Source organism: Taeniopygia guttata, chromosome 3 (genome assembly GCF_048771995.1).
Source record: "Taeniopygia guttata chromosome 3, bTaeGut7.mat, whole genome shotgun sequence".
Lineage (NCBI taxonomy): Eukaryota > Metazoa > Chordata > Aves > Passeriformes > Estrildidae > Taeniopygia > Taeniopygia guttata.
This window is the reverse complement of record NC_133027.1, coordinates 44,786,038-44,799,259: the sequence shown is the minus strand read 5'-3', so window position 1 is coordinate 44,799,259 and position 13,222 is coordinate 44,786,038. Positions and strand designations below refer to the sequence as shown.

Here is a 13,222-nt window from a genome sequence, read left to right as displayed (position 1 = left end):
CAGTGAAGTTTGCCACAATGAAATATTGTTTTGCTTGATTGTACATTCAAATGTTGACCAGACCTACGTCATGTAGATGTTTCTGTGACTGAGATAATAAAATAATATTTTATTATGTAAGCCACTTTATAGTTCATCTCAAAACCAAGCAATCCTTTAATTACCCATTAACAATACAAAATGATCATAATTAATGTGTAGGCTAGATGAACATAATTTAGGAATCAAGGGATCACTGAAAATCAACAGGACTTAGGCTCTTGAGTCAGTGCTTCCAAAATAGAAACCCATCAGGGCAGACAATTTGAGAGTCACATTCCTCTGAAACTGGAGTTATTTGTACACCTCAGCACACGCTCATCGTAGCACAAGACTGAGGTTCTGCTGACACCTGTTGGTAAACATCTGAACAGCAGAACTGATGTCACACAATTAAGTAAATTAAATAAAAAACATATACAGAAAACAGGAGTAAAGGTACAGACGTGTCTTCATTCTATAACAGAAAAGTTTCCAGTTATTGCTAAGTCATAATGCGAGTGAGGTTGGGGAAAGGGCGACAAGGAAAGGTAAAAACAAAACCTGCTGCTAGATTTTTTGTCAGATCTTCCCTGACCAAGATGATGAGTTCACTTCCTACTGAGTCAATATACTACTTACAGTGAGTCATTGTGGAGATGCTGACTAAGCTGAAAGAGATTTGCTAATGACTGGATGATCAGCAGAATTATAATTAATATCAGCAGAGACCAGTATCTGTTTTGCAAATGATCAGAATCATGCTAACATGGGAGTGTGATGACAAACACTACTGAGAGATTTTCAAATTTTTTTGTTTTATATATGGGAAAGATAAAATTTTGCTTACTCAGCAATTTATCTTCAAAAGACAGCAAATATCAAAGCTGAACTCTGTTTGTGTTCATTAGGCCCAAGAAACAGTAACATTTTAGTAGAAATTTGCTTTCTGCTACAATACAAACAATTAAGATAGGCTTCAAATTTTCAGTCCTAATATGAATAACTTTTAATTTTGTGTTAACCAAACATATTGAAAAAGGCAGAAGAGTGCTACACCTTTCATTGTAAGGATTTCTGTTTACCAGACTGTACGCTGCACTCTCTTTCATTTGTACAGGGTATGCATGGTGTCTGGTAAGAAAGATATGTTTTGTGCAGTGTTTTAGACACTATGTGGACCCGTATTAACTGCTTTCCTGACAAGAAAACATCCAACAATGTAGATTTGCTCCTTCTGCTATTATTCACTTCCTTCTCCCCCCAGTACCCCCAAAAAGCACAAGAGAAATTTACAGTACAGAGAAATTTCAGTCCCTGGTGCTCATCTTTAAAGAAAATTACTGCTTGTAAAATTACAGGTCCAAAGATCTTACCTTGGACCGCTATGTACTTGGGTGTTTTTTGTATATTCCCACCTTCATCCTGTATCCAGGATGAATTGAAAGGTATTGTGATGGATAATTGCTGAGCTTACTGGATGCTTGCCAGCCCGTTCAGGAATGACCCTGCCCTGCTCCGAGAGCGCTGCTGGAGCCCGGGGAACTCCGGGCGCTGCCGCGTGGAGCCGCGGAGCGCCCGCGTGGCCAGGCTGCCCTCTCCCGCCAGCTCAGGGAGCTCCAGCTGCGTGGAAGAAGCACAGCTGCCCAAAACTTCCACTACAATCAGACTGGCTGCTTTTACATCATGAAGCTGATCTTCGAAGACATCGTGGAAATGCTCAGGATATTGAGATGTACGGCTGTTCAGTCAGATATATGACAGATAACCTTGCCTGAGCTGCTAAACAGTCAGGCATTCTGGATAAACATAAACACATTAATTGCAGACAATACCTTCAGGCTGAAAAAGACATTTTCACGAGGAAAACTGCAGCTCTGAATCAAATGCACAGCCTCTACTGTCTACAAAACAAATTTGCAGTAAGCTGCCCAAAACTCCCAGACAAACTGTGGACATATAGCTTGTTTTTGTTGCACACAGGCAAGCTGAACACTTGACAGAGGTATTGAGCTAATAATTCTCCCCATTATGCAAATTTGTGTGCATATGCAATTCTTTCTGGGAAGCTTTAGACAGAAACACCTTTGGCTTGCCAGTATCTACCTAAGCAAGTTGGTCAGACAATTTGCAAGCTTTTATCAGCATTGGGCATGTCAAGGCATTGCCATCAACATCCTTGTTGGTGGCATGTTCTTGAGCAAAAGGTATAGTTGTAGCCAGCATCTGTTCTACTGTCTTGCAAAGGGAGAAGATTAACAAAGAAACAAGGTAAGAAGGAAAAATGATGGAAAGAGAAAGGGTGAGAGACAAGAAGCCACATAGCTGTTGTTTAGGATGTAAGCAAAGATGATGAGGACAGTTATGTCACTTAGTAACAGTGACCATTATGAGGCTGGCATATTTCATATGTACACAAACCTTAGCCTCTACACAGGATGTCCAATTAGAGATGGTAACTCTTTCCATTAAGGGGAAGCAATCAAGACACAGTTCTGAGCTGGTAACTATAAAGGTTTGATGCCATTTCCAAAATGTTTTAGGTCATTGTCATTCCAGGTGGTTACTTTATTAAGAACCATGAGCACTCTTTGGGCTTACCAGACCTTTAAATGCCACACACAAACGTCCATGTATCCAGCTGGTGCCAATAACCACACACACACACACAAGAGTTTACCCTGGATGAAGAGCTGCAGTGAAGTCCTCCCCAGGCTGACAGGACAGCTTGGCAAAGGCTGTGGGCAGCAGCTTCATTTGGAAGAAAAGCAGTTCAGCCATGTTGCCAAGCTGCCTTCTGTCTCCTCCTTTGTGCGGGAGGAGTACACCTGGTCTCTCCCTGGAGGAAAAATGTTTGCAGGTTTTCTGACCCAGGAAATCCTATAGTAAAATAAACACCCCCATGGACGAGCCTGAAGTCATCCACTTGAAACACCTTTACTGAGAGCCCTTTCATCCAGACTGGCTGCGCAGGCCAGGGTGGGAGCTGGCGTGGGACTACACACCATGACTCTGGGGGTGAGGGTGACAAGCACCAGCCAGCTGGGCTGGTGTTCCGGAGTGGCCGTCTTCACTGGGACCAAGCAGCCAACTTGTCCTTCACTTTTAGAGTGAAGGGGAGTCACTGGAAACTTACAGAAGTATGTTTGATGGAAACCACTAAAGGTTTGAGCGGACCAAGCCAGGTTTAGCCTGGAGAAGAGAAGGCTCAGGGGTGACCTTATCACTCTTTACAACTCCCTGAAAAGAGGTTCTACCCAGGTGAGGGCCGGTCTCTTCTCCCAGGCAACCAGTGACAGGATGAGAGGACACAGACTTAAGCTGCACTAGTGTAGGTTTAGGCTGGACATCTGGAGGAATTTCTTCACGGGAGGGGTGATTAGACATTGGAATGGACTGCCCAGAGAGGTGGTAGAGTCTCAATTCCTAAAGTTTTTTAAGGAAAAGATTGGCACATAGTGCCATGCTTTTCTTGACAAGGTGGTCTTCTGTAACAGGTTGATCATCTCAGAAGTCTTTTCCAAACTAATCGATTCTGTGATTCTGTAACCTGTGTTTGAGCTGCCTGAGTCACATAATTAGAACCAAAGAATCAACTCCACCTAGGAATCAGCTCTGATTTCGGACCTCTGCAAGCCAGACCCCAGCCCCTTCCCTCACCGCGGGCCAAGGCTGGGGAGTCGAGTGGGAAAAAAATGAAAACCTGCGATTTTTTTTTTTTTTTTTTTTTTTTTAAACAAAGGTTTACTATAAGGAGGATGAAAGCCAGGTGGAGCTGGGTACACAGCCACGCCGGAGCACGGTGACCGGGAGCAGAGACCAAGGGCGGCGGGACTGCAATGGCGGAGCCGTCCCCTCAGCCGCCGCCATGGCGCGCGGCGGGAGCCGGCAGGGGGCGCTGCGCGGGCGGCGCGCTGCGCCGGCAGGGGGCGGCCGTATGGCGGCTGCGGCGCTGCGCCTGTGCCGCGCTGCGCGCCTGCTGCCGGCGGCTGCCAGAACCCGAAACACGGCCCTAGCGCCGCGGCCGCCTCCGCGCCTCGCTTCCTCCTCCTCCTCTTCCTCCTCCGCCTCCTCTGCTTCCTGGCCCTCTCCGCCGCAGCCCACCATGCCGGCCTTCCAGTACCCCGAGGTGTACCGCGACGAGACCGCCGTGAGTAGGGCGCTGGCCGGGACAGCACCCGGCGTGCGGCGGCCGCCGGGCCCGGGCGCGGGGCACCCGGCTCGCCATTCCCCGCGGGGCCGCCTCGGCTCTCGGGGCTTTGTTCGGCTGCGGCCGCGGAACGCCCGGCGTGCTCCCTGCAGAGGGTCTCGGGTTTGTCGCGCCCGGGGCCCGCGGCGGTGCCGGCGCTTGTCAGGGCGGGATTGGGGCCCGCGCGCCGGTGCCTCCGGGCACGTCCCGCATGTGCGGGGCCGCGGGGCCGGAGCCGGCCCGGGGCGGGCGGCGGGACCGGGGGTGCGGGAGCAGCGGCCGCACCGCGCATCCCGGAGCTTCGGTACCGGTGCGTGTGCCAGGGAAACCCAGGCCTCCGGCTGGGCTGCAGCAGCGTCAGCAGAGGAACAAATAGTCTATTTATATAGGATGGCACATCTGTAACATAGTCTCATCTTCTTGTATTTCCACTGTATCTGGATACACAAGGGATTACAGTGTAAGTTTGGCTAAAGTGGGTTCGATTTTCTTTCCCTTCCTCAAACCACTGTGCATTGTGCACCGGCCAGGAAAGATCTACATTGCATTTATACCAAACTGTTGCCGGTATGAGCCAAAGCTGGAAAAAATCCTGAAGTATTTATTTTCCTATTTGACTGGCTGCAAACCCTAGTAGCAGGTATCTAGTCTTATTTAAAGTACTGGAGGAAGGAAGCAGGTAAATTCAACCACGTGGATTAATCTTTTGTGGTTTATTTGTTTTGTTTGTTGTTTTGGAGATGGGCTTTTGATTTTTTTAAATTATGATTTATATATATACACATTATGCACATATTTGTGGGCAACAGCAGTAGGGAGGGCTAAACCAGAGACCGTTTGTGTAACCAGGAACCATGCTTTGGATGCATTGAGTAATTGGGTTTTATAATTTGGCTTGAAAACCTTAAGGGTCTCGGTTTGGTTGGTGGGGTTTCTTTTTTGCTTACTAATCTATCTCGTGGAAGGAATTTATGTGCATTTCACCATTTTTCTGGTGCTCTGTGTTTTTTTTCTGAGAATTATTGTGCTGCTGTGGTGCCATCACCAAAGATTGGTAATACTAGTGACCTACCTTTGAGCAATGTGTTGGTTCTGTCTTTGCTCCTTAGCACTGTATGCTTTTGTGAAACTCCAGATGCCCTTCATCATGCTGACTATTGTTCCTTGATGGATAGAGTTTGCTTGTGTGTATGTCTTTTTTTTAATTACTGTCTTTTATAAATTCAGGTGTTGGATTACCATGGATGTAAAATCAGCGATCCATACTGCTGGCTTGAAGATCCTGATAGTGAAGAGACAAAGGTAACCTTTCTTTGCATGGGAATGGCTGCTTTCACATGCTTGTCTCTTATAGACCAGATGCATTGGTACTCTGCTTTTGAGCAACTGCAAATACATTTTGAAAACTTTTATAATGAACAAAGTTCATGTGATATCTCATGGCACCAAAATGCCATTATTTTGCCCCTGTGTTTTAATTGGGAAAAGTTGAATGGGGCTTTGAGCAACCTGGTTTACTGGCAAATGTCCCAGACTATAGCAGGGGCATTGAACTAAATGATCTTCAAGGACCTTTCCTACCCAAACCATTCTATGGTTCTGTGAAAGTCTGAAGTACTTGGTATTTTTAAAATTTTTAAAACTAAACCCATGCTTATCTTGCCCCCATTTTTCTTGGCCAGTTCGAATGTTCAAGGTGGTGGTATCATACTGAAGAGAAGCATTAACTTTTTTTTTCCCCTTATGTGTGCTTGGTTGGACCAGTCAAGGGCAGCTGTTTGTTTGTTTGGGTTTTTATTTGTTTAGAGTTTCTTTGGTTGTTGGGGATTTGTTTTGGGTTTTGTTTTTTTAGGACTGTCTTGTCTCTTGGCTGGTTACCCCAGTGTATGATCTGGAGAGTCATTATTCAAGATACAAGTTGAGTCCTATTAAAGAATTGTGGCATAATGCAAATAAGCATATTGGATTATTCATGTGTGACATTGTGTAATCTATATGGTGGAAAGATATCTGTGGTGCATTGCATCTGAGAATGTTTTCTGTAGAAAATGGGAATTTCTGCTTCAGTTTATATTTTTTTGATTGTTTTCTTTCAGGCATTTGTGGAAGCTCAGAACAAGCTCACAGTACCCTTTCTCGAGCAGTGTCCTGTTAGAGGACTGTTCAAAGAACGAATGACTGAACTTTATGATTATCCTAAGTACAGCTGCCACTTCAAGAAAGGAAAAAGGTATGTAAGGAATGTCTTTTGAGGTGGTGATGAATGTGAAGCAAGTCAGAAGCAACTATTAATTAGGCAAACAAATTATATTTGTATTTTTTTTAATAGTTGTGAAGAAAACTAAGCCAATGTTAACATGAGGTTGCATGATGGAGAGCACAAGGTGTTTCACTCTCTTCAGTTCCCAATCATATTATCTTCTTTTGTTGGCTTTTCTTTTATAAGAAGAATTTGTGAGTTTATCAGAACCCAGATGATTTTGTAGAATAATTTTTGTAAAAGTAAGGCTTGGAGGAGTTCCTTTCAGAAAGGCTTGGTTACTGTCAGTATAGTTAAAGGCACATTGTCTGCAAACAGCATAAGCCTGTCATGTGTGCTCTGTTTCACATATTTGCTAGAGCACTACTCTTACATTGGTCATTCTTTGAGCAGCTGGTAGGCTTTTTTTGTTTAGTCATAGCCAGTGAAAAGCAGTAGGAATTCCCTTGTGACAAACTGTTCCTGTAGCTGCAGGGTATATGTGAAAAATCATTTGGAGGACTTAAAGCAAGTGTTTTCTTAGAAACAAAGATATCCTGCTATATTCCAGTGAGTAATCTACTCATATCCCTAGGCTAAGTGAAGAGGTGGTGTTTCTGTGTCTTACCCAAGATCTGGAGACTGCAGCTGCTGAATTTAATGTGACCTCTTTTAGAAACACTAGCTAGCTTCTAGGGAAAGGGAGTAAAGGGCCTTAACTACATCTGAAGATTGTTTCAGCAGTTGAAAAAGAGGTAGTGAAAACAACCAGCCACTCTTAATTGTGGGAAACACAGATAATCTTTTTCAATATTTTCAATTTTTGTCCTTGTTGAGCGGGCACCCAGGTATGCCATGTATGTGTTCCCCACCATCCACAGATAATGAGAAAGAGAGAATATCTTGTTACCTTAATATTTCTACACAGATATTGAGAGGGATTTGTTTTCATGATCTGTGTTGTGAAGAAGGCACTGACACTACTAAGGGAGGGAAATTCTGTACTGTGTGGGGTTTGGTGAAGGTGTATGGTAGAGAGTGAACCCATATACCCATATGAACCAAGCTGTTGGTGGATTTGATGTGGATTTTAATTGTCATGGATATGGCACAACATGCCAGTTGTGCCATATCCATGACAGTGTGTAGAGGTGTGAGGTTTAAGCCCAGAAGCAGTGGAGCTGTTTAGGACTGTGCTGCATCTGGCGAAGTATGCCTTACTGAGTGAGTCAGGCACAGCTTGTTAGTTTGTATGTGATGCTCATGCAGATGTAGCAGGTGACCAGGTCTGGTCAGTGACTGCTTTGGATTCTCTGACCTATTCTCCCTGTGCAGTGCAAACGTGTCTGGGTGTTGTTACCTTCAGTGCTGTTAAGGCTTAAGGTTGCAGGAGGTCTTATGGCAGTGATAAATACAGTCTCTGCTAGCAGATACAAATTCTTAATTTAATGCAGCTGACTGTCCTCCAGGAAGAACATTTGTGCCAGGAGCTTGATGTGCTTGTAATTCATGACACTTTACTTCGACTTTAATAGATGTCTTTTTAGTCTTTCTGAGTGGTACTCAATTTCTTGGCATGTGCTGGATTTAAATTTGAGTGGTTCAAATATAATACAAATAGAATAGAAAAGCCCTATGTTGTGGTGTTTGAGGCGATCAAGAGGTCTCTACCAAATCAAATAACACTCAGTAAGGTGTGGGGTAAGGAACTATTCTATTTGAAGAATTTTCTGAACTTCTCATGACACTTAGAAATCCTTACATTTGACTGCTCTGGTTTTCTGATGAAGAATAGCTGCTAAAGGACAGTATCCAAAGAGTTGTTCTGTAGAGTCTGCAGAAAGGAAGGGTGCCCAGGGAGGTGCTGTGTCTGTCTCATTGCTTGACCTTTGCTTCCCAGCTTGTTGCTCAGTATTGCAGAGGTGAAATTGGCAAGAAAATGGCTGATCAAATAGATAATTACTTTTCTTTTTCTTCTACTTCTTTTAATCATCCAGTTTTGCACTTGCTGAACATTACTGTTATTACTTGAACATATTACTAGCTGATATTGTTAACCAGGCCTTTGTGAGTATATTTTCCTCTTCTGGTTTTACCAAGTTCCCAAGTACTTGTCAGTCTTAGGGAATATATGAACTTATATTTAGATTTGAATGTTGCTCTGTAAATTCTCCTGTTCCCCCAGGTGAAGCTGCTGCCTGGTTCTTTAAGTCACGAGTTTGTGTAGTAAAGCACTTGAAAATGGGTGTTAATTTCTGTGAGCTCTGTAGTGTCTTACGATGTGAAGAGTGCACTCACTAAAGACAGCTCTGTATTTTTCTATTCCTACAACTTTTTCAAACACACATTTGTAGGGATATTCAAACAGTTTTGGTTCTGTTTGATTTGAACATAAGTCTGTCACCTGGTATGGAATGAAAGCAGCTGCATGAATGACGAAGCTGAGAACATAAGGGATGGGAACCTGTGCCAGTACTTGTAACAGAAAAATGCTGCAGCTGCCAGTGATAACATAGACAGTTATGTGGAGTTTATAGTATACTTAGAATTCTTTGAAATGTACTGTGGCAAATGCAGCTTTTATTTTTAAAGGATATTTTGGATGCATCCTAGCCATGACTCCTACTCTGCTGTGAAACTTGCGTTTCCCTAACCTATTCATCTGTCTTTTATTCACTTCATGATAACTTCATACAAGTTCTTTGTGTTTGCCTAACTGACAATCAGTGTTCTTCCTACTCAATTTTTCCCTCTTGTGTTCTTTTTAGGTATTTTCACTTCTACAATACTGGGCTCCAGAATCAGCGAGTTTTATATGTACAAGATTCCTTAGATGCTGATGCCAAAGTTTTTCTTGATCCAAATAAGCTTTCTGATGATGGCACCGTGGCCTTACGAGGTTAGTGAGACAGCAGTTCCCGCTAAGTCTCAGTCTTCAGCAGAAGTTGAAAATTTAATCTTAAGTAATTACAATAGCCTTATGTGGATTTGTACTGTGTGTCAGAAGAACACTTCTAAATCTACACTGTATCCACAATAAACTTGGTTCAGTTTCCCAATGCTTTTTTTCACAACTCTGTAACAGGCTTCCAATGAAATATGAGCAGCTCTTGACGTTGTCCCTAGCAAGGAAAAAAGTTTATGTATTTATCTTGATTAGTTCTCTTTAAATTGTATTTTGCAGCTTTAACACAAGCCAACAAGTTAGAGACTGTGAAGGAACATAGCATTAACTTCTATGATCATAAGATTGTTTGTGTTTACTAGGGCTGTAACTTCTCTTAGCTGTCAATTTTCACTGTCCCTACTTGCTCATTTTTAGAAGCAGACTCTTGGACCTAAAAGTCCTCTAAGTCTGTTCAAGGACAGTTAATAAAAACAGCCATCAGAATTAGTGAATGTTTCTCTAAAAGTGACCTGGCTGAGAAGAATCAATATGGCCTCTTTATGTTGAAGTTCTGCCTTAATCTGTGTGTATTGCATTCATGTAATCTCTGTGTATCTAACAGCTGTGTAACAAGAGAGAATACTCCTGGTTTTGATTATTAATTGATTTAAGGGCTGGGAAAGGAAGAACTGATGGGCTGTCAAGTGGAAATCACCAGTAAAGCCCTGTCAGGGACTGTGCTAGGATTTTCAGTGTTTGTATACTGAACATACTAGAAAAGGAGTGAGCAGTGAGGTAGCTGAATTTGGTGACAGTACAAAGTTACTCCTGGCTGAAGAATGACTGAAGAGGTGCAGGAAGACCTTAGTAATAATAAATGGACAATAAATTAACAGGTAAAAGTATTTGTGCAGATAAATTAAGTGATGCACAGGGGACAAACAATCCTAACCTCATTTATGGAGGAATGGATGGAGTGAACTCTTGAGTTCATGATGACCTCTTGGGAACAAAGCTTGGAGTGTAATGTATAATTCCATGAAAATGTCAATTTGGTTCTTGGTAGAAGCTGAACAAGTATATCAAATACCAATTTATTCATCAGGAAGAAATTTCTCCTTGGAAGTGTTCAAGAAAAACTCAGTGTGGCACTCAGCACTGAGATTTAGTTGACAAGGTGGTGATCAGTCAAAGGTTGAACTCTTGGAGGTCTTTTCCAGCTTTTATGATTCTGTGATTCTATGAAATAGAGAACAAAACAAGGAGACACCATTACATTAGCAACTCAGGAGATTATACTGTACCACTGAACATTAAATTTAGTCCCAGTCTCCTCACCTCAAAAGGGGCTCTGAAATACAGGTTTGAGGAGGGCAATAGGAACAATCAAAGGAAAAACTGAGTATGCCTGGATTAATCAGCTGGGAAAATAAGACAATTTAGCAGTATATTAGAGGTCTGCAGAACCGTTTGTGGCACACAATAGGATGGAGAGAAGAAATAAGAATTGATTTTTTTATTACAAGAATGAGGGAATATCAAATGAAGGCAATGGGAGTCAGGTCCCAAGCAAACAGAAGAAGGTGATGGTTCATGCTGCAAGAAGCAGATCTGTATAACCCCTTATCAGTGGATGTTGGTGGTGGAAAAAGGCAAGCTGCACATAATCAAGGGGAAAGGAAACATTCAGGAGTATTAGCCATCTACTGATTAGAAACGATTCTGCTAAACTGAAAATGGTTTGAGATGATAAGAATATTTGAGGGAAATATTACCTGTGCATGCATTGTTCTTGCATTTATTCCTGCATGTTTTTCTTGTGCTTGCATTGCACAGTATCAGCACAGGCTGGGGAATGAAGAGATTGAGAGTGTCCTTGCTAACAAGGACTTGGGAGTCCTGGTGGGTGAGAGGCTGGACATGAGCCAGCAATGTGAGCTTGCAGCCCAGAAAGCTGATTTAATCCTGGGCTGTGTCCAAAGCAGCGTGGCCAGCAGGGCGAGGGACGGGATTCTGCCTCTCCATTGGGCTCCTGTGAGACTGCCTGGAGTACTGCATCCAAATCTGGGCCCCCATTCTAGGAAAGACATGGACCTGTTGGAGGGAGTCCAGAGGAGTCTGTGAAAAGATTAGAGGACTGAAGCACCTCACCTATGACAAAGGCCTGAGAGAGTTGAGATTATTCAGCCTGGAAAAGAGAAAGCTATGGGATGACCCTATAGTAACTTCCCTGTACTTAAAGGGAGCCTACAAGAAAGCTGGAGAGGGACTTTTTACAAGGGTATGTAGTGATAGGACAAGGGAGAATGGTTTTAAATTGAAAGACAATAGGTTTAGATTAGATATTACAAAAAATTCTTTACTGTGAAGGGTGAGGCACTGGAACAGGTTGCCCAGAGAAGTTGTGGATGTCCAATCCCTGAAAGTGTTTCAAGGCCAGGTTAGACAGAGCTTTGAGCAACCTTTGTATGGTGGAAGGTGTCCCTGTCTACAACAGGAGGGTAAGAACTAGGTGATTTTTAAGATCCCTTCCAACCAAACCATTCCATGATTACGTGGTTGTTCCTACTTGTGTAGGTATCACATTGTGGTTACTCCTGAGGACAACTAGGTGGAATTTTGTTCTGAACCAGAATTGCCACTCTTACATTCTTATGAGAGAGAATATATTGATGTGGCACAGTGGTGCCTCTCAAAACTATCATGATTATGAAATTAAACTTTTTCTTAGATCATTTTTTGGTAGCTACTTTCAGGTCTGTACAGGCCTATGATAATTCCGTTTCAGTCTCTTCGCTTGACTTGATTTGCAAGCATGAATTTGATCTTCATCATCTACAATGGAAGGTTTTTATTCATCACTGTTTGGATAAAATGAAATATATATCACAGGTTTTAGCTGAGAATACTGGTAATTAACCATTTGCATGCTAATGTGGTAAAGTTTCCCAGTTACTTCAGTTTTCAGGGTTTTAAAGGGTCTAGTTTTCAGTGACTCCATTTTTAAGTGGTATTTACACTATTTCAGGGTACTTTCAGATAGCTTGCATCTTTTTTAGCTTCTTTGGTACTGTTTCTTCCTTAAACTTTCACTCAAGTTCTCTACCTGTGTTCATTTTCATTTTCTGGCTCTTCCTGCCAAGCTCAGGGCAGTAGAATAAATATGATTCAAACCATAATTGTTCGGGCATAAGTTGTGTTACTGAACATGGATACACTTCTGTGCTTAAACTTGGATCTGTGAATTAAGAAGTCCACAGAGACTGGAAAATGGTGTGAATCTCAAGTGATAACAGATGTAGTGTCTTGCACTGTTTTTAGAAAATAAACCTTCTCTTAGTGTTTGGTGAACAGTTTCTTTAACTAGCATCCCAATTTAATCTCTCTTCATTTCGTTTGTTTCCTTTTTCCTAGGTTACGCATTCAGTGAAGATGGTGAATACTTTGCATATGGCCTGAGTTCTAGTGGCTCTGATTGGATTACTATCAAGTTTATGAAAGTAGAAGGTCATGAGGATCTCCCAGATACACTGGAGAGAGTTAAATTCAGTTGCATGGCATGGACCCATGATGGAAAAGGCATGTTCTATAACTGCTACCCAAAACAAGATGGGAAAAGTGATGGTAGGTATTACCATTCTGATTGCATACTATGTGGAAGCAAAATCACTTTTGCAGTGAATTGGTGCAAGAAATAATTAGTTCTACAAATCTATATTGAGATAAGTGGCTGTATTGGTTGTGCAATTAGAGATGAAATTATGGCTTGTATCACCAAAGCCTATGTTCAGTTACTGTGAGTCACTTTTTGTCTACCTGCCTCTCTTTTTCTCGTGAAAGTTTGCTGCTCCATTTTTCTCTGGGATGATTTACTTAAGTTCCATATTGT

General features: G+C 42.5%; 1 protein-coding gene across 1 annotated transcript in view; it reads left to right on the top strand.

Moving 5' to 3' along the window:
• The first annotated feature begins 3,947 nt into the window (after positions 1-3,947).
• The window catches only part of PREP (prolyl endopeptidase), an 82,162-nt gene continuing 72,887 nt past the window's right edge, over positions 3,948-13,222 (top strand). The window contains exons 1-5 of the mRNA XM_030267666.4: positions 3,948-4,168; positions 5,435-5,509; positions 6,304-6,437; positions 9,215-9,345; positions 12,748-12,957. Coding sequence (XP_030123526.4) covers positions 3,956-4,168; positions 5,435-5,509; positions 6,304-6,437; positions 9,215-9,345; positions 12,748-12,957 — 763 coding nt within the window. The 5' untranslated portion in view covers positions 3,948-3,955. The remainder of the gene's footprint in view (positions 4,169-5,434; positions 5,510-6,303; positions 6,438-9,214; positions 9,346-12,747; positions 12,958-13,222) is intronic.